General features: G+C 37.1%; 1 protein-coding gene across 1 annotated transcript; it reads right to left on the minus strand.

Moving 5' to 3' along the window:
• Positions 1-19: 19 nt before the first annotated feature.
• LOC128015080 (girdin-like) lies at positions 20-19,492 on the minus strand. The gene is made up of 27 exons (XM_052598785.1): positions 19,082-19,492; positions 16,947-17,047; positions 15,174-15,279; positions 13,746-13,815; positions 12,988-13,046; positions 12,795-12,878; positions 12,281-12,421; positions 11,882-12,048; positions 10,408-10,489; positions 9,965-10,123; positions 9,664-9,810; positions 9,405-9,546; positions 8,532-9,202; positions 8,318-8,445; positions 8,050-8,197; positions 7,642-7,794; positions 7,261-7,422; positions 6,505-6,782; positions 6,178-6,321; positions 5,126-5,312; positions 4,799-4,944; positions 3,723-3,815; positions 3,403-3,626; positions 2,497-2,580; positions 2,021-2,218; positions 1,252-1,317; positions 20-1,167 (listed from the first exon to the last, which is right to left on the minus strand). The coding sequence occupies exons 1-27, from the start codon at positions 19,139-19,141 to the stop codon at positions 500-502; spliced, it is 4,668 nt and encodes a 1,555-aa protein (XP_052454745.1). The 5' UTR covers positions 19,142-19,492; the 3' UTR covers positions 20-499.
• Between the last annotated feature and the right edge of the window lie 2,744 nt (positions 19,493-22,236).

Below are 22,236 nucleotides of genomic sequence, written 5' to 3' on the forward strand. Positions count from 1 at the left end.
TAAAAATAAATAACACTGTTCTTCTATGCTGCAAAAGGGAAAATGACTGTATACAGTTTATACAGTAGACAGAGCAAATAAATCACAACAGTTTTGATGCTACATGCTCAAAAAAATGAAAAGAGGGACATTTGTATTTAATTTTCTTCTTTTTTTATTTAAACTTCATGCAAGTCATTTGAAGAAAAAAAAGAGATCAGTTACCACATAGCAAAAATGCAAACAACAAAATATGAGGAGACAAAATAGGGAGTGATAAGGGGAAAATATATGTGTGTCATCCAAAACAAATGAAGGACCTTTGCTGAGGATTGTTCAAGGAAGAGGATTGTTTATTGGCTTCCAGACAGATTATGCCTGAATTCACCTCAGAGTCTAATCATAGTATGGTCTGAATAAGATGTATTTATATGATCACGGTATAGCCTAAATGTTTTACAACTGATTTCAGGTAAAGGTGTTTACATAGAACCTTTTTCTAACTGGTATCAATTCAACTTCACTCACTGAAAATTGTGTTTGTAAAGACTGAATCGATGGTGAATGCTGAATCAAGAAGGTTTTTTGGTTTGTGGTCTTTCTCTTCCAACACAGGGCTTTCTTTTAAAACCTGATCACTGGGGTGAGGCTGAGGTTCAGCACCACTCTTATTCGACAACGAGCCCCCTGACTTCAGTGGTACATGGACACTGGCACGTCGACTGTTGCCCTCTGATGTTGAGATGACACAGCTGGCGCGGGGCAGAGTGGACAGAGCCTGGCCTGTTTTACGGATTCGCACTGGCGTGACAAAGCAGTTCAAGCAGCCTGATACGGAGGAGGAATTCCCCTGCGTCTCGAGAGCAGGTTTAGAATCAGACTCTGTACTTTGCACACTCTGAGTTTTATACAGTCCAATGGTTGCTTTGTCTAGCTTTTGGGCTGAACAGTCTCTAGTGGATCTCCCACTGCTGGTCCTCTGTACCCCGCTCCTTGAGGAGCAGTAGCCCTGCCTGAGCTCCTCGTGGTTGGGTCGGGCTGGGGAAGGGGAGTCACTGAATCGTTGCTGGCTGGACAGGAATGGATCTGGAAGGGGGCTGCTATCACTGGACCAGGCCTCGTTCTTCTGGCTCACGCTGAACTCACCTTTGCTCACACTTGGTGCACGACTCGATTTGCCATTCAGGCCTGGCGAAAATGAGAGGAATCAGAGGAAGTTCAAGTTCAACAGGACCATGCAACACTATTTGTAGTCTACAGACAAAGTCTTACCGTGATCTTGGCCTTCAGTGCCATTTGCAAGCCTTGGTGAAATTGTGTCTCCTTGAAAATCTTTCCCTAAAGTCACGAATGTGTAAACACAGAGTTAGATACTATAGATATACACTGTGTTCCAGTTATTCTTTAAGACAGGCGTATCCAGACAGGCTTTTATTTTGCAAAGCACCAAAGTTGTGAAATGGTGGTTGTCTATGCGAAAGTTATTGGTCAGCCAGAATGTTTTTTGTGGTTGTTAAGGTGAGTAGCTATGGTGCTCTGGTTGCCACAGTGTTGCTATGCAGTTGACAAGTTGTTCTGAATGGTGTATAGCATGTTGCTGTTGTTTAGGGTTGGATATGGTCTAATGGGATGTCAAGGTGTTGCTGTGCAGTTGTGGTGTTCTGGATGTTTTTTTTGCATGTTCTTATTTTGTTTCTATGTTTTTTGGTGGTTACCAGAGCATTGTTTTGTAGTTGTTAAAGTGTTTTTTAGCCTGTTGCTAAGTGGTTGCTGTGGTGCTCTGCTGGTAAGGGATAGGAATTTCATGGCAATGTAGTTTCTAAGGTGTTTTGGACTGCCAAGGTGCTATGGGGTTGTGAAAAGTGTTGTAAATGGTTTTAGCATTCTGCTGATATGGTTGACATATGTAGCTGCTAAGGTGTTCAGAATGGCTTTTGGCATGTTCCTGTTAGGTTTCTATGGTGTTTTGAATGGTTGCCAGGGGATTCCTATGTGGTTACTGACACATTCTAAATGTTTTTTAGCATAAGCCTAAGTAATAATGTGCATTTTGAGTTTGTACCTTTATTACAGGTTATTGTATGGTTTTCTATGGAAGAGTAGCTATGAAATGATGATGATGTGGAGTGTTTTTTTGAAATGGCAATGGTGTGTGGTATTATTTGCTCTTCTGGCTGATCTTCCTGCTGCCAAGAGACCTTATCCAGACATCCCTCTGACTGCAGAAGGTCATTCATGGCTGAGATGGAACATGACGAGATGAAGATGACATGAGATGAGGTATATGAAGCTCAAAGGCCATGCACCATTTGTCTTGAGGGAGTTCAAGCATTTATCTTGAATTATCATATTCTCTTCTCAAGAATAAAAGGCATTCATTTACTTGTAGAATGCTAAAAAAAACTTTGCTCATATTTAAGCCATGACTGATGATCATTAACCCTATCTTTATTCAAATAAAAAGCAATGAAGGGGAAGGCACAGCCGTTACAGGAAGGGCATGATGTAAAGTCTTACACAGAGATCGGCGGAAGAGAGACTTTACTTTGTCTTTATCCTTTAGGTTGTTACCCTTAACATGAAACATTTTCAGGGTGCAGGCTTGATCATCACAATGGAAAACATAAAGACAGGAAATGAGGGAGGAAAAACACTACAATAGGAAAGTGTAAGAAGGAAAGAACATTAAAATCACAGACACATACATCACTCATCTTTACCACCTACTTGGAAAGTTAAGACATTTTGCTAAATGTGTTTCTTGTTTTAAAGTGGCTATTTCATTTAAAAAGCTTTTATTATTAAATATGATTTGTTTTTTTGCTTCAAAGCCAATTGATGTTGTTTGAATGAAAAACTTGTTAATTTATGGAAAAGAACAAAAGTCATACGGTTTTGGAATGACAGGAGGATGAATAAATGAAGATAGGATTTCAGGCTTCTGACATCAGAGTTCGGAAAATTAAAGTAAGCATGTTTTCATGAAGCTCTTTTATCTCAAGGAACTTTTGCTTACTCATGTGACCCTTCGAAAATGAGAAATATTTGTGTAGAAAAGAATGGAGGACCAAAGAAGATGATGGAATCACAGACTTCACATAAATCAGGAAACATGGGTCAAAATGCCTGTTTATTTAGAGGAACTAAACTCTTCTTTAAGTTTTCTGTGGCAGGTTTGCCTAGAGCAGAATTTGAGGAGTTTTCTAATCAGCAGAGGTGATTTGTGGGGTGATTTACAATAGTAGCTATTCTTTACTAGGCTACTCCATGTCAGCCGTCTGCCACTAATTGTTCTGTTCTCCTTCTCCTGAGCTTGGGATGATGGGATGAAGGGTTGGCTGCTGATTGAGTGGCTGGTTTCTGGATGTTCCTGGCTGGAATGGCTGGACTGTGACAGTCTCATGTAACTGAGGTTATACTCACTGCTGCTCCTCTTAGGGGACACAGTGTCACCATTAAGGGAGTTGAAAGCCGATTCCTCAGAGCCCTGGGAACCCACAGAGGAGCCGTTGTGGTTGCAGCGCAGGTCAGCCAGACCCTCGCATGACTCGGAGCGGAGCTGGGGAGTTGAGGAACGAACATGCTCCTGATCAGGAGTCCTTGTCTTCATCAACTTCCTCATCTTCAGTGTTATCCAGTTGCCCCGTCTACATTGATTAAGTGTTTGAAGACAGAAAGCGTGATAAATGAAAACGAAACAAAAAACAAATAGCCTCTGTTAACATCACATAATGAGAAGGTACCTGCGTGGAGGTGATGGGTCATAGAACTTGTACTGATCCAGGATTTTCTCTTCCAGCTTTTCCTTCTGCCTCCTGAGTTCATTCAGTTTGTCTCTGTCAGAATAACATAATCGTTATTCTACATGCTTATATGCCATAATGTGCCATCTACTGTTCTCTAAAGTCTTGACGTCCAGTGTCCACAACAATGTGATTTTTCCAGTTGTTTGTGATTAACTGGATAAGGATTTTTACAAATATTTTTACTCAGTTTCTACATGATAAAATATTGTAAAGCTGTTTATATATATATATATATATATATATATATATATATATATATATATATATATATATATATATATAGATAGATAGATAGATAGATAGATAGAGAGAGAGAGAGGGAGCGAGGGAGAGACAGAGAGAGACTTTTTTCAGTTTTATTGTTTTTATTTAAGTTAAGTTTATTTTAATGGTTTTATTTTTAGTTAACTAAACTAATTATTTAAATAATTCTTAAATAAAAAATATTGATTTGAAATTGTTTTAGCTCATTTTAATGCTTGTTTTTTTTCTAATTTTAAATCATCCTGAGACCACAGTTCACTACCTAAAGAGCCACTACCTTTTTTTCTACATTAGTTCTGCATTAAGTTATGTTGTTTATTATAGAAAAATATACAAAAAATTCATGCTCTAAAAAAGCTAATACTCTTGTTAATTCAGTGCACAAAACAAATAGTGGTCAGTTTAACCCATATTTATTGTCGACTGGGTCATATTTTTTGTTTATAGTTTCTGTGGATAAGGATTTTGGAATTTGATTGGCTTCAACCATCAGCAGATAAATTTGTGCTAAAATACCATAGTCTGGGCACACAGATTTTGACATCAACAACTAAAGATACGGGTATTGTGTCGTCTTCCCTTTAATAAGTTATGTATGCGACTATCCTAACTATGCACAAATAACTTTGGTAATAAACCATAATGTGAGAACCGCTGCTTTGCAGCTTTTTGAGAATATTAATAAGGTGTCTTTAACTGATTTCTATGCTGTATGGATTTAAAAAAAAAAAAAAAACAATGTCTCTCACATATATTGTTTCTGTTCCACATGGAACAGGTCCTTGCTCTCCATGGTCTGATCAAGCAGGGTTCGGATCTGCAGCATCAGGCTCTGGATCTGGTCCAGCAAGTGTCGGTTTTCCTCTTCCAAGTTCCCCTTCAGCTGGGTCAGCAACTGAACACAAGCACAAAAGGAGGTGATTCATCATGGACTTACAGTATTTAATTAGTCATTTATTTTAAGAAGCAACAAAGTTAGGATGATGGCTGGATGATGACATGATCTGCAGGAATGTAAAAGATGGAAGTAAATCTTCCTAGAACATTCTGCTCTGTCTGAATGAACTGCTACGCACCTCACACTGGTCGGTCAGTTTAATGCTGGTGATTTCCAGCTGCTGGTTCTGCTCTTTGAGTTTGGACAGCTCTGATTCCAGCAGCGTTTGATCCAGTTTGCAGGAGTTCAACTGGCTCTTTATGCTCTTGTGCTCAACCTGAAGTTCCTCATTCTCTGCCAACAGCTTCTGGTAGGTTTGATTCAGCCTGGGTGGAGGATAAAGCAAAATGTTTTGTGCAGATAATCATATAAGATGGTATTTACTATTTCTTTATTCATATTTATATATTTAAGGTAATTTTATTACTGTAGTAGATTAACACTTGCTCTAAAATACAATGTTTGCCATTTGTACACACTGTGCTTTAAAAACTTAATTTGGTGTACCCAATCAAAAATGTCTGGCCAAAAATCTCTCATTATTCTATATATCACCAAATCTTAGATACAGTCTTTTTGACATCTTGTTTGCTTTCACTTACAACAGGTTTTGCATTTCTTTTTGTAACTCATTGATCATAGGCCTCAATTATCTGAGCTGATGTGCACTTCTGTTTTAAAGTGAAAAAAATCTATATTTGCCGATAGTTAAGTCAATGTTCACTCAAATACTAATGTGCATAAGCTCAGATCAATGAGAACTATAATCCATCAGCTCCCAAAAGAAATACAAAACCTGTGCTGATTGAAATAAAACAATTTCATAAAAATACTGAATTCAGTATAGCATAATGTGAGATTTATAAGCAATTTTTATAGACCTATCATTTTTGACCTGGAAAAATAATCCCCAAAATGATTACAAAAATTATATATATATATATTTTTTGAAAGTTGGTATAACCTGTGCAAGCAAAGTCAGTACGTTTTTGTCCAATGCGATAACACTAACTAGCATTTTTGGCAAAAAGAAAATCCTCTCAGGGTCAAAATGACTGTAACACAACATAAAGACATAACTGAATCCCTTTATGTGTAATGTGACAGCTATTTTCTAAAGTTGGTGTACACCAAGGAAACATACACACATACAGTACAGTATTTGAACACAGACACACACACAACACTGACCAGTCTTTCTCGTCTCTGAGTTTTTTGCACTCTGCTGTTATGTTCCTGTTTGTGCATATCTGATTCTGCATCTTCTGCTGTTCTTCTCTGAGAGCTGTCTCGAGCTCCTCCAGCTGAGTGCACTGCTGAACTAGTGTATTATATCTGGAAAATCACAAGGCAGGTGTAAACAGTGGCATAGTTTCATGGTATTTGTCTATACATAATACAAAATGCAGCACAGAAGCAAGAATTTATGTATTAAGTGCTTTTATGTGGCATTATATCCTTAGAATCAGCATCTTAACCAGGCAGTGTAAAGACTGATCTAATGGTGAGTTGACTAACCTGTCCTCCAGTGATCTGCGCTCTATCTCCATGGTTCGATGACTGTTCTCCATTGTTGAGTACCTGTGAGAGAGCACCTCCAACTCTGCTGCCTGTCTCTCATGCAGGACGCTCAGTCTCTCGTGGTCTCGGAGAAGAACTTCATTAACGGTGCACAGATCTTCTCTCTCCCGTATCGCGCTCTCCCTCTCAGCCTCCGAACTCTGCCGCTCCCGCTGTGAATGTGCATTATGAGCCATCAGAGAGGAATTCTGGGAAGATAAAGTGGACTTCTCTACCTAAGAGAAATTGAGGATTTTTTTCAGCAGGGAAGCATTAAATTGATCAAAACTAACAGTATTTAGTAACTGTATTTATAGTGTTATAAAAGCTTTCTGTTTCAAATCAACACTGTTATTTTGAACTTTCTATTCATCAATGAATCCTGAAATAAATCACGGTTTCCACAAAAACATTAGGCAGTGCACCTGTTTGCAACATTAATAATAAGAAGAATTTTTTTCTTGAACACCAAATTAACATACTGTATAAGAAAGATTTCTGAAGGATCGTGTGACACTGGAGTAATGGCTGCTAAAAATTGAGCTTTATCGCCACAGGATTAGCCTGATTGTCTTTTTTCAAAAACATAAAAAATGTAACCACTCCTTAACAATACCGGTTCGGTCTATGTCATTTTTATCACATTTTAAAATACCTTCATCTGTCATATTACCAGTGCTTTTAATGTAATATGTCTGGTTTAATTTGACTCACCTGTAATTTTGCATTGTGTGTCTGCAGTGTTGTGTTGCTCTCCTGCAAGGAAGCAGTCTGCTGTTGTAACGCAATTATTTGTGCCGGCAACCCATCTGACTGCATCTGCAATGACTGCAGTTGTGTTTGCAAAGCTTGTTTCTCAGCCTGAAGAGTTGCATTCTGCACGAGAAAAAACAAAGGCAGATTTCTCTAATTTCTGTAGTTTAACTAGCAGAGCATGATGCTTGAAACACCAATGTTGTGGGTTTGATTTCCTAATGTACATGTACTGACAAAACATGTCTATGAGGTTATGAAGCTGCTTATCAGGAATTAAACATTACTCATACATCTTTAAGTATTTAAACAGGTGGACCCTGGTTCTCACATGAGACTCACATTTCTCTCCACCTCAATGAGTCGATCTTTGAGTCTGAGCAGTGCCCATGTGGCCTCCTGACTCTCTCTGTGCCATGTCCACTCTGGTGGAGAACACTGTCCTGCCTTTTCCTCCTCATCCCTCTGAAGCAATGCCTCATATTTCTGTTTGACCTGCAAAAATGAATATATTTGAAGAATCCAAAGTTGCCTTTTTGCTTGCATGAGCATTATCTCGACCAACCTAAAAAATTACAATTCGACCAACAGTTTTTAGCCCAAATTAAGTGACGATTTTCATTAGATTTTAAAAATATTTAAAATAGTTCCTTTTATTGGTTTTAAAATATTTTAATGAAACTGTTTTGGTATTTCCCCATTCAAGCATGGCTACCAAATAAACTTGCTTTGGACTTGGCTTCAACTCACAGTTTTAAGATCGAGTCTTAGGTGCTGGTTTATCTTTGCCGATGCTTGCAGACGGGCCTCGAGGGCAGCCATTCTCTCTTTCTTAATCTTCAGGGATTTCATTAGAGAAGACTCCAGCTCTGACTCTAACTGCTTACAATGACTGAGACTGGGAGAGAGTGTGACGGAGACAAAGACAAAGGTGGTCATTCGACATTTCTAAGGAATCTCTGGCATTTAAAAGTATCACCTTGGGCTTCTCTGAATGTATAAGTGAATGTCTGCATACCCCTGATCTACAGTCTCATGATCTTCTATTCTTGTCTCCTGGTGTAACCTCATCCTCTCTAGTTCATAAGCCAAATTTTCAAGATCAGATTCTTTCTGGTGCAATTTCAACCTTTGGTCCAGTAGCTCCTGGAGTGGAAAAAAGTTAATTTGAGAAAAATAAGAGAACACTGAGAAAGTTGAATTATCTGCAAAGCCTTCTCCGTAGTGGTAACCTCTCGTAATGTCATCAGCATCCTCTTATCCACTCCAGTCTGTTGAATCAGCTCCTGGTTTTCCTTCTCTAGCTCTTTGTTCTTGGTGCAGGCCTCACTAAGAGAGTTAGACTTTTTAACCAGGGTACGGTTCTCCTTCTCAAGGACCACCAGCTTCAGGTTACTACAATCCAACGAGACCTCCTTGATCTTCATTTGCTGCTGCAATCTCCGATTCTCCTTCTCCAGACAACTCCTATCTTGCTCCAAATCTCCATTCTCATGCACTAGACCTTGGTTTTTAAGATCTACTCGTAGTTGGTTTTGGATGAATTTGACTTGATGACTCTGGTCCTCAGTCTCCAATTCGTGGACCTCTACTTCAAGACAATGAAGATTGCCGTTAGTATTTTCCAAGGATGTATGTTCTGTGTCAAGGGAATGATTGCTGGTCTTCAGAGTTGGTGTGATAATTTGGCCATTGTGCATGTTGGCAAATGCTGGAGTAGATTTGTGAGTCTTATAGTCCACTATGTCCGTCCTCCCATTTTCCTCAGTATGTTTAGATTCAGAGATGAATCCGGTTCCTTGAAGTTCTTCCAGGGCCTTCAACAACCTCTGGTTCTCTTTTTCCAGTTTCAGCAACCTGCTACATGTCACTTCAGTTACCTCTTGGCCCAAAGATTTCGACTCTACAACCACAGACACATATTTTAGGTTTATTCAAGTTTAGAGTTTTTTGCAAGCTACTGTATTCTTCTATGTAACCGCAAGATCTTAGTACAAAACAAGGTTTGGAGTAGCATAGGGCCTTATTCAATGGCACAGTGGTTCACAAGCATTACATTTTTAAAGATGCTTTGTCAAACTGGTAGTGCTAAAGTTTATATATGCCTGAATTCTGTTGAGGGTTCTTGGCGAGTTCTAGCTCCCAGCCCAAATGCTTTGATTCTTCCATAGTCCTTTTCTGAGAGAGCTCCAGGATAACGTTCCTTTCCAGCAGCTCCTCTGTTCGTCTCCTATTCACAGTTCTTTCCTAAAACACATTAGAGAGCTGAGTCAAGCAGATGATAGTTTGGAATGGCAAGAATTGAAAATGGTACATAGTAATACTGTGGCAGACCCTTTTCATGGCTCATTTCTTCTTCCTCACCTCTTCGATGTCATGAAGTTTTGATTCTAGTAGGAGGTTGTGTTTCTCCAGATGGTGCAGTTTATCAGATCGTGCTTTGACACCCTGTAGCTCTTCCTCCAGCATGGCCTTACTTTCCATCAACACCTGATTATCCTCCTTTAGCTCCTGTCAATGCCAAAAACAAAGTCCTGTATTTTTAACAAATAACTGTAGCCTTGTACAGCTTAAGTTAATCCTTAAAAAAGAAAAAAAATTAAATTAAATCTTACTAACCCTAAACTTTTTAATGGTACTCACATCAACATTGTTCTATACGCACCTCCAGTTTGGCTTTGTAAAAGTTCAAGTTGTGAAGTTTATCTCGGTAGCGAGCCACTTCACTCTCCAGTTTGTCTGCTCTGATGGCTCTTTCTTTCATCGCATCCAGCTCGTCACGGTACATCCTGGCTGTTCGTGCATCTGTTAACAGCTGCATGTTCTTCCACGGACACCCAAAAAGTAGATGAGATATGAAGCAAGGTAGAGAAAAATGTACATTAAAATAACAATTTTAGCAATATATAAACAAATATGGCACAGCTGAACTGGACATTAGTTTATCTTTTGAAAGTTAAAATTTTGAAGTTGTTATGTATATAACATACAAGCATATGTGATAAAGAATAAACAATAATGTAGCAAAAAATAAATTGCGACAAAAGTGAAAGTTAATAATTGGGAATTTAGATCAGTCATATTTTAAAATACTTTATTTTTTATTACCTCTTGCTGGAGTCTTTTAACCTCCGCTTCCACCCTTTCCAGGTCCTGCCTGCAGTCTAAAAGCTGTTCACTTTTCTCTTCTCTGTTGGGACACAGGAAGCAGATGTTTCGAAGATTTTAAAAAATACAATACTCACACAGATTAAGAGGAGTGTTTAACATGCAATCACTTAATCTGAGAGAGAGAAAAAAAAGTATGTAGATAATTACACACCCAAACATGTGTGCACATAAGCATAAGTACATGCAAATAAGTGCTAATATAATCACATGCTACTACAAGCACACACAAGAAAACAAATAGACACAGCCATCCTATGTTTGACCTATCGATACCCCAAGAAAAAAATAATTATTTTATATATATATATATATAAAATAACAGAAACTGCTACTTTGCACTTTAAACTTTGACATGAAAAAACAGTACAATGTAATACAGAAAAAACATTTGAATTGGCCCTAAACTATACTGGTTTACTGGTTTATTAATAAAGAGTATTTCCCTTTCTCAAACAGATGGCACACTTGCATTTGTCTGGACCATACAGTACATTACTCAGACAGTGAGAGACAAATATCTTACGCTATATATTTTACAGTGCATATTATGATTGAAACATCACATATTCACTTTAAAAGACTGAGAAAGCCGGGTTGTTTTGTTATGACATCAACTAAGTGCTGCTCAAGGGCTACTCCAAAATAGAGGCTGAAGAATCCAGCAGAATGAGCAGTATTGTACAGCGGGTTTGTGGAGGGATGGAAAAAATTGATGAATGGAAGGATGGATGGGTGGAAATGAGGTGGGTCGACTGTCTGTAGCATTACACTATGAGGATCAAAGTGGGTCAGCAGAATAAGGACGGACTGTACCACTGTGCCCTGAACTGTGCCATTTTACTGTAACCACAGAACTGGCTGATTAAGCAGTGAACCTTTATTTATTATCAAATAAGTAAATCAACGAAAATAGGAAAACACACATGATTGCATCTTTTTTAAACTATAGTATAGTGCAAATGGTTATTAATCACAAAACATTGTTTGAAGTAATATGAGGTATGAATAGTTCAGCCATGAGACTCTTCTCCCATTCTGATTGGTTAATTCAATTCAATTTTCTCAGCCAATAAGATTCATATACTCATTACTGTTTACTTATGTAACCAGGACTTATTCATTTAATGGTATGTCTGCATGCTATGCATGTGCCCATATTTAATAAAATTATTATGAATGCTGATCAATGCATACATGGATGCCAATATATTGTCTATCATCAACAGTTAATGTCCCCAGGAAATGGCTTGATAAGTGCAGCTTTCTATTCTTTGTTGATATATTTCCTATTGAAACAGGAAGTGACAGTCATGACCCATGGTTTTCAGCTTGCTAGCATAAACACACAAGTTTTATCATTCACTGTATCTGTGCATGTGTAGATCATTTTAGTGTGCCTGCATGAGCTCACAGTTCCTGTCTGAGGCATTTGATCCTGGCTTTAGCATTCGCCAGCTCTAGTGCCAGATGTTGCTGGGAAAAAGAGAGCCAGCCGCTGGTGGACTCTTTGAGGGAGGAGTCATCACCAAACACAACAGACGTCATCGTCTCTTTCCCCTGCATCAACTCCACGATGGCCTACCAGCAGAGACAGAAAAAGTGAGAGGGGGCAGACGAGAAAATCAATTAGTTAGCCATATAAACTGTTTTGGATTCACACAATAGACATTTAAAGTCCAATGCACTGGTGTTTATCATTTTATGAACCAGTTCATATTTATTTTCCTTCATACTGCAGCCAATAAACCTTTTTGAAATTGAATGATCATCTCCTAAGAATGTGTGGAAGGGAATGAATTTTGTCACTTACCTCAAATTGCCGGTCTCGCTGGTCCACTAACATTTTGAGATTAATGCTCATACTTCTGCAGAGATTTTCCCATTCCTCTGGACAAAGACCCTCGGTCTCCAGCCAGTGCAGATCAAACACGTTCTCCTGACAATGAGTCACCTGGAGTGCCAAAAAATGTATTAAAAAAATTCAGCATCAATCAGTATTTTGTATAGCTTTATACAATTACAAAACATTGTATCATCTACATTCTATTCAATTCAAAACACCTCCTGGCAAGAACATGCATAATAGATAATAGACGTTACATGGTGCTGACAATCTGAAAACAAAACGCTTTCTGATGTATTATCTTGTTAAATTATTAAGACACTCATTATGTCTGTGGGTGGCTTCTTTCAGGCAGACATGATTTTAATCAGATCTCCATGAGAAGTCCAGTCAAATATAATTACTACATGACTCTACAGATAATCAGCCATATGCGCCATTTTTGCAAAGCTATTGTTTTTCTTGTAGCCTATTCTATTACCTTTTGGATATGAGCTGCAATTGCTGCTTTTGTGTCAAAATCAAGACTTTGTATCTTCTCGATATACTCCTCTTTTCTTTCACACTGTAAAACAGCAACAGTCAGTTTTAGGTCTACACACTAGGGGTGGTACTGCTTCATTTTAATCAAAATGTAGTTTAATATAACCTATGTGTACATAGTGACATTTTACCTGCACAGCACAGCCAAGCAACAGTAGCAGCAAATTCCTGATCTCTTCTAGACCTTCCTCTAGAACAAAGTTTTCATTTGTCAATGCAGTCCAAACAAGTGCTTTACAATGGAATACAAAATATCCTGTATTTGCTGTATAGTTATCTGGTGCATTTCAAGATGTTTTTGAAATATGTCTCTTATGCTCCGTAAGGTTGCATATTTTTAAATCAAAAATACAATAATATTATGAAATACTATTACAATTTAAAATAACTTGTTTTATATTTGAATATATTTTAAAATGTAATTTATTTCTGTGATGCACAGCTGTATTTTCAGCATCATTACTCTACTCTTCAGTGTCACATGATCCTTCAGAAATCATTCTATCATGCTGATTTGCTGCTCACGAAACATTTCTTATTATTATCAATTTGGAAAACAGTTGTTTTCAAAAGAAATGCCTCTAGATACGTACACATTTTATTCTGAAGAAAGGTATCATAGATATCAAGATATTATGCCGATTATATATTAATAATACTAAAAATATAATTGCAACACATGAAACCATAAGTGTAAACTGTCCAGGGGGACATCAAGGCAGTATTGGGTAGGACAAGAAAGTATTTAAAGGATTAAATAAAATTAAATAAAATTAAACACAGCAGCTTTATGATTTCTGTAAGAGATCCTGAAGAATTATTCATGTGTCCATCATTAGATTCAAGCTACTGGAGCTTTTCTTTCTTTTTTTTTGAAGAACTGACGTACCACAGACTGGGTTCCTGCCCAGCAGCAGCACGCTGGGAGGAGGCATCATAATCAGCTGATGGAGGGTCTCCTACAGGAAATAGGATGTAAAATCACAAACAAGAGATGAGAGATGAGATACACAGAATCTTGTCTTCTCAAAGGGTTCAGGAAACTTGTGTAAAGGCACATGGAGGATGGTTTAAATCAAACCAATTATTAAACTCTGATGTGGTGCTTCAGATGAACTTGAATGTGGTCACCATCTTCTGCAATCTTATTGACTGGTTAAAAAGAGAACACATTAAAGGACCAATGCAGAAGTAATTCAAGAAGTTATAATTACACTAACTAAAGCACTCACTGAAAGATTTATTAGTCCTTCTTAAAAAACAACTAAATCAGAAAACCACAGTGTTTGTGAACATTCATTACAGGGCATTTCAGTTTAAATCATCATGTCAATATATATTATTAATTATTAAAGAGCATGATTTAATAATGTATCTTTGTGGAAGGCAGATGTCCCAGAATGTCCAGGGCTTTTTAATGTTTAAGTTATGTTAACACAAATCGACAAGGCTTTGTATGGTTGGACTAAATTTGCCTGTCACTTTTCCATAAGGGAAATAGTTAATGCCAATTCTTCTTGGGCAAGATCGTTTTCGGTTTCGCTGAAAAAGCTAGATCATTGATTGAACCCTCTGAATTCCCTCAGGCTAACAAAACTCAAGGGAAGAGAAGTCAATTCCAAAGATTCAAGATGCTGAGCACAAACAGCTCTGCTACATTTGCAAAATGTGACAACTTCATACAACACATGGCTTTACAAAGCCACAATTTCCACCAAAAATAAAAAATAAATAAGTAACAGGAAATAATTTAATTATTAGCTTCTCTGTGTTTTAGGGTACTTTCATTACTTTGACCGCTTTAGCCGGCACCATGAGAGACAGGACCAGAGATGTAAAATGGGTCATTTTCCAGCTTTGCTCCAGGCCATTTTTGTTTCCTAGCTACTGATTACACAGATGTTGGCTTGGTGCACTGATATCTAGGCCAGCCTCTTTGAGGGGAGCTTGTAGGTCTAGTGGCGAGGCTATTTCCACACACACAGATGTGCAGGATGCAGGGTGGATAGCAGGAACTTTAGGGGATCCACCTAGGGGGCCTCCTTTAAGAAATACGCAGAATCCAGTATACTAAAAACAGAACTTGCATGCAGCAAAAACATGTTTGAAAGAATGACTTAGGGTCATACATTAACTTTTTTTCCCCTGCGTTGTATGTTGTACTTGGTGAAATCACGCTCGCCCTACTTATACACAGAGAAGCTAACAGGATGACAAGATTTGCAATATATATATGATCTTCATATTTTACTTTGCACTTTGCTTTTAATAAATGTTTTTATTATTTTTATTTAAAATTATTATTTTGTATACTTACCTGGTAGTATGACTTGATGTGGTAAACTAGAACAGACAGGTTTTGAGCTCTCTGGCCAACGTCATTGTTCACTTTGTTTAAACCTTGAATAGTGCCTTTGGGATTTCTGTGAAAAAAAATAAAAAAATATGACATGAACATTCCTTTAATATAAAATCAGCAGAGCAAGAAGGAACTAAGATGTCCTGTTTCTGAAGACCTGTTTAGTATATTAACCTGGACTAAGGGCACGAGTATTAATAGCAACCAAACACAATCCGGTCATTCATTCCCTTTTTATTCCACATGACTTCAGTCCTCAACTAGCCAGCAATAAGGCAGACACAGACAGAGGCAAAAGCAGCAGCATTCAGTTCAGGTCGAGTCTTGAGACTTTAACTCCTTTAGTTCAGCAGCTCAACGTCTGAGTCCTGACACAGTGACCTGAAACGCTGCTGTATCTTGATAACCTTCAGTCTGGGATGTAGTTCACGCACCACCATCAAAAAAAAAAATTTCATGTGGATTCATGTGGCTAGCCTGATACTGTAGGGCAGTGGTTCCCAACCTTTTTCAATCAGCGAGCTTGAATAGTGGAAGCATAGTTACAGTTTAATATTTATTTTCTGTTATTTAATTATATATATATATATATATATATAGGCACACTTGCAGTACCACAGGTTGAAAACCGCTGCTGTACTTTTTACTACCTCTTTACAGATTACTTTGCTTTTTAAAAAAAACATGTTCTCGGCATCATTAACTATCCTTAAGTCATGGTTGGGTCATGACTAATGAAATGCATGTTACCTAAAGTCATGGTTGGGTTTTAAGATTTAAATACAGCTATGGATACTGACTATAGAGTCTGCTACCTTCTAAAGCAGCATCCTAATTGGCAAGGAATTGATTTATGGAAATAAAATTTGGGGCAAAAACAACCTATCCATATGCACCCATCCAAATTCTGTCCAGCCGAATAGTCTGATGGACCGACTACAAAGTGTTCCTTCATGACCATGACAAAGCATACAGTGTTTTGGGTCTCCTGCATGGAATGAGTCTTTAAAAGCTGAAACACATGCTGTCTACAAAACTGCCCGATATTACATGCAAACGACACTGAAGGCTGGTGGTAACGTCACAGAAAGAGGTCTGGAATGGGGGCACACATACTTGATCACATGTAGAGACAACCTGTGAACTGAAAAGTCAATGAGGGAACACTTTCAACAATATACCCTTAAGCAAAGCACTCAACTAAATGTAAAATTGCTTTGGATTGAATAATTTAGGCTCAACCGCTAATTATATGTGTAATAAAAGTTTCCTGTGATGTACATACTGTTGAAAAGTTTGGGGTTGGTACATCTCTTATACTCACCAAGTCTGCTTTTCATAAAGCCAGTCATAATGGGAAATATTATTACAATAAAAAAAAACATTATTTTATTTTAAAATGTAATTTACTTCTGTGATGGAAGAGCTTAAGAATCATCAGCCATTAAGTGCCACATGATCCTTCAGAAATTATAAAAATTAGCTGATTTAATGTAATATATATATATATGGTGAGTGTTGTTGTATGTTTATGTGTTTTATGTGGAGCATTTGCTGCAAATCCAATTTCCCCTTGTGGGACAATAAAGGTGCTTTGACTTTGACTTTGAGGACATCCCACAAAAAAAACAGAAAAAAAAAATGTGTAAGACGAGATCAATAAAAACTTCAACTGATACGATACTGAGTTGAGTGCTAAGATTATATAACTGTGTGCAGATGGATACTTACATTTGATTCATGACCTTGTTCAAGAATATGCCATCCACTAATACAGTGTATTCATAGAGCATGTTCCCCTCTCTGTCACCAAGCTGACCAAATGTCCTAACCTGTGGAACACAGATACATATGAGAAGTTAAAGTGACATGTCATGAAGTGACAGCAGTGCGACATGCTCTTTAAAAAACTATTTTCTACATAAACAAGTAGTTTTGTTGCATTGTGAGAATGAGACATCATATTAAGGAACTACTGCACATGGAATATTCATAGTTCATTAATCACACTGTAGGGTGATTTAAGAGAACTGCACAAATATTATTATCAGGGGAGACTGAGCTGGTCGCCACACTTCATTTGAGTGAATACAAAAACGACTTCATATATATAGAAAGCATATTAAATGAAAGTAAAGTGTCTACCCTTATGAAACAAAAATATATTGCAGTATATTTGAAAATATCATGTAATATATTAGGCATATATTCTTATATATATTTATTTTTTCCAAAATATATTGCAATATATTGAAAGCGGCAATCATTTGTATATTTTGCAATATATTATATAATGTATGTATCATCAATATATTATTAAATGTATTCAAATATATAAAATATTAGAAAATAAAAAGGGAAAATAATATATTACAATATATCACAATATATTTTAAGAAATATATTGGTAAATATATTTTCCTTTCGTAAGGGTACTTTAATGTTTCAATAACATTTGAGAAAGTAAAAAGTCAATATATGGGTAAAATAGTGTTCCATTGTCATTCAGAATAACAGACATATTTATGAAAAATAAAACATACTTATTCTGACTTAAATTTAATTATTTAAAAGAAAAACTAAATATAAAGATGCAAACTTATTGTTTTTATGCTTGATGACCCCTTTTTGTCTTTCACCTATATAGATAGATAGATAGATAGATAGATAGATAATTTAAGAATTATCTTCTGCTCACCCAGCCTGCATTTATTTGATCCAAAATACAGCAAAAACAGAAATGTTGTGAAATAGTTTTGCTATTTAATGCTTTTAATTTGAATTGTTAAATGTAATTTATTCCTGTGATAAAAAGCAGATTTTTTTGCATCATTACTCATTCTAATATGCTGAATTGCTGCTCAAAAAACATTGATTATTATCATCGCCATCGTCATCATCATCATCATTTATATTTAAAACAGTTGAGTACGTTTTTTTTCTGGATTCTTTAATGAATAGAAACATTCAACATTTATTTGAAATAAAAAGATGTTGTAACATTATACAATATACAGTACAATTCAAAAGCTTGGAATCAGTATCTGTTTATTTTATTTTATTATATTTTTTTGGTAAAGAAATTGTAATTTTTTTCACAAGGATCCTTCAAATTGATCAAAAGACAATGATAATACAGACATTATGTCAGATATATGTCAGATAAATACTTCTGAACTTTCCATTCATCAAAGAAACCTGAAAAAAATCTACTCTAACTAGCTGTTTTCGACATAATTTTTTTTTTTTTTGCAGCAAATCAGAATATTAGAACGATTTCATAATGTGATACTGAAGACTGCAGTTATGATGCAAACAAAAAAAAGTAAAAATAAAAGATCAGCTTTGAAATCACAGAAATAAATTACATTTTGAAATATATTCAAATAGAAAGCAGTTATTTAAAATTGTAAAAAGATATTAATATTCCACAATATTACTGCTTTTGCTGTATTTTGAATCAAATAAATGCAGGCTTTGTGAGCAAAAGATAATTCTTTAAAAAACATTAGAAAATCTTACTTTTCAAAAACTTTTGACTGGTAGTATGTGCATATAGCCTATAGCCTATATGCACTGTCTACTACCAGTCAAAAGTTTGTAATATATATATATATATATATATATATATATATATATATATATATATATATATATATATATATATATATATACAAACACACACAAAATATGTGTTCACATCCATTTTTTGTCAGTGTATCAGAGTTTGTCATTCATGGCAATCACACAGCTTATCTTCCACAGAGATAGCTGTTATGCTAGCTCATATGTTCTGACACATTGATACAATCTGATCCAACGTTTGCTATATTCTGTAAGTAACAAACAGAAAAACTGCAACTTACCCAAGTGACAAGAGGGCTGCTCAAGAACTGCTCTAACATGACTGGAATATCACCCTCCATATTAATATTAAACGATCAGTGAGATGTTCTAGTCGGAAAGCACACAATCCATGTCAATCCAGCACAGACGGTTTACCCTTCTCCATAAGCAGCCGAGCAGAGGAAATGAAGCTGCATCACTGAACAAGGGAAATATCTGCAGGATATTTCATATTCACACAAAGCTCGTTCCTCGTCAACAAACTGCCATTCGTTATTAGATTGAAAATAAACGCAGAATGTTGCCTTTTAAATGTTCCATTCAGGACTGCGGCATCCTCCGGTCCCGGTCAGCATCACGCCGAAACTGCGGTGCGCGTGAAGGGTGTTCACTGCTGGAGCTCCATCCTCAAATAGAATAGGCCACCAGTGCATGTGAACTTTTAAAGTAAAAACCGCTGCAATTAGAAACCAGATAACACCGGATTTTAATAACTAAATGTAAACTTGAGACACTCAGTGCACTTTGTAGCTTCTTCTATCATAAGGGAAAAAAATACAAAAAAAGTCTAGTGAAAAAGTTTTAATAACGTGAGGTGTTAATAGGTTTCAATATTTTCCGTCCCACAGCATTCGAATCCGGACAGAAGTAACATCCCTGGACTTAATACCATAACATCAGCCGTCAATGCCCAATCACCAGTCAAAATATCATAACAGGCTTAGTGAGTGTAACCTGTCCAGGTGTCTGTGCTTTACATCGTCTTTAAAATGAATCATGAGAAGAATAATGATCATATCCACACATTCTGTTGAGGACCGACCTAAATTGTACTGGAAGAACTATATCTGTAGTCTGGAAAAGGTTAAGACATTATTAGGTAGTTTGTGAAATTGTGATATTAACTCATTATATTGATGAAAAAAATCTTACAGCACAAACTCACTGAATATGTAATGTAAGGGTTTGTCGCCACCTTGTGGACGTGTTAAGATCAAGAAGTCCACTTTGGCCGTGCACTCTGGCGCATGTTAACCGTTCAGATTCCGCCAGACTGTAGCCATAGAATCATAGTGCGAACTACGGGGGAGCTAGGGGGAGCTCGGCTCCCCTTAATAAGACATGGGCTCCCCTGAAAACGAGAAATCTGAAATTTTGGGGGGTCTCAAAAAATACTGACAATGTGAATATTTTTAAGTGCAATTTCAGTTTTGTAATGTGATTATGATGGCAAAAATATTATTCATTCATGCATGACGGCGATTAAAACCTAATTAACTTCAATAAAGATTAAAGACGTCACAGCATCAAGGTGTGGGGGTGCTGCGCAGCAAATTCCATGTTAGTATGTCATAGGTTCGTAGAAAAAAATAAACGTTGGAGGCCATTTATCGTGCGCAAAGTCCTTCCATTATGCAGTTATAGCATCATAGCCAGGGCAAAAAGAAAACAAGGTAGTTCAATTAATTTTGGTATTATTAAGAAATTGTGTAGTGATAACGCACGACTGATTCACCTGCTGCAAGCACTGGTAAACCTCAAGCCAAGCCCACTGTGAAAACGCATGAAGCTGAAGAAAAGTAATCTCTGGGATCCTAACCCCTCTTGCTTCGAGTCCTCTCTCGCGTTAAACTGGAACAGCCAGCAGTGGAGAGACTGGAAGAGCCAATATACATGGCTGTGTGTTAAGGATGGAAGCTTGGGGTGTATCACTTTGTAACGCGTTGTGTCAGGAGGGGGAAAAAATATGGATAGCTCACAAAGTTATTAGGCCAGACAAAACTCACGGAGGCGATTGACATTTAACAACGACTCGTTTCATTTCTCCAATCGAACTCGGGCAATTGTCTGTCCCATGTTCCACCGTCCACAGCGTAACCAAACCAAAACAAACAAGATTAAAACAAAATTATTTCCAAACAGAGATTACCCGCATACATGGGGGATTCGAGTCGCGCGTGTATACATTATCATACAGAGTGCATACCGTTTTACAGGGAGCGCGCAGCTCTTAAAGGGGCCACATTTTTTTCCACTCGTTACAACTTGTAAGGACGCAAAAAACCTTCTTCTGTCTGAAAAGGTACCTGGCACGCACTTGTCTGAGGAGTGGATTAATGATTAATGCTCAGAACCAGTCGCGAAAAATTATATATAAATACAGGGACAGCATTGCACACAAGATGGCCATTGAAGTGGCATTGACTAAGCAAATCTGATAAGCGATTCTGGCAAATAAAGTAATTGAGGTGAATTCTAAATTAACGGAGGAGAGCGCAACATCATTCAAGACTGTCTTCCTGACCTATCAATTTGTGTCGATAAAGTATAATAGTGCATATTGTAGCTGTTATGTATCTTTGTAAGTCATTATATGTCCTTTTTTGAGGCACTCGTGTCGATAATGTATAATAGTGCATACATTTGTAGCTGTTGTAAGTCCTTATTTGAGGCATGCGCATGTGCACGACCTCCATCCCCCCCCCCCCCCCCCCCCCAAAAAAAAGAAGTGGGCTCCCCCAAAGGACACGGTATAGTTCGAACACTGCATAGAATTACACGCAATTATACAACCCTGAAGCTTTGAACTAACCGTGTTGTTTCGACCTCACAGGCAGAAGCAAAGCATTTGTTTTCAAGCGCTTTAAAACTCCCAGTGCTTCTTCGCAGTGATGGCAATCTTTACAGATATTCACGCAGGCTCACCTTGCTCCTTTTTTGGTACCATCGATTTGAAGTCTTATTATTCTCATCTGTCCTATTCTTTTTAAGACATTTGTCTGTGTAAAGCGTTAAGAATTAGAAAAAAGATAATAAATCATTAACATTTCGCACTGGGACCCTCCAAACCATTGACTGTAAAGTATTTTAAGTTAGTCTATCACGCGCTCAGCTTCCGGTTTATCATTTATGGACTGCCTGATGTGAACGCGCAAAATGATTGACAGACAGACAGAAGAGATGCAAAGCCTCAAAAGCATGCTGGTTAAATAGTCAAAAAAAAAGAAAAGAAAAAAGGAGTGTATATTTTTTTTTCAGCATGACTTTTGACGATTGTAGTGCTGACCCAGAGATGGCCATGATATAATCGGACAACTATTTCAGTGAAATCTTTTAAGAGTTGGATATAGAATTTCATATATAATGCTTACAATAACTGTAGGCTAATATTTGT

This window comes from Carassius gibelio, chromosome A6 (assembly GCF_023724105.1).
Source record: "Carassius gibelio isolate Cgi1373 ecotype wild population from Czech Republic chromosome A6, carGib1.2-hapl.c, whole genome shotgun sequence".
NCBI classification, from domain to species: Eukaryota; Metazoa; Chordata; class Actinopteri; order Cypriniformes; family Cyprinidae; genus Carassius; species Carassius gibelio.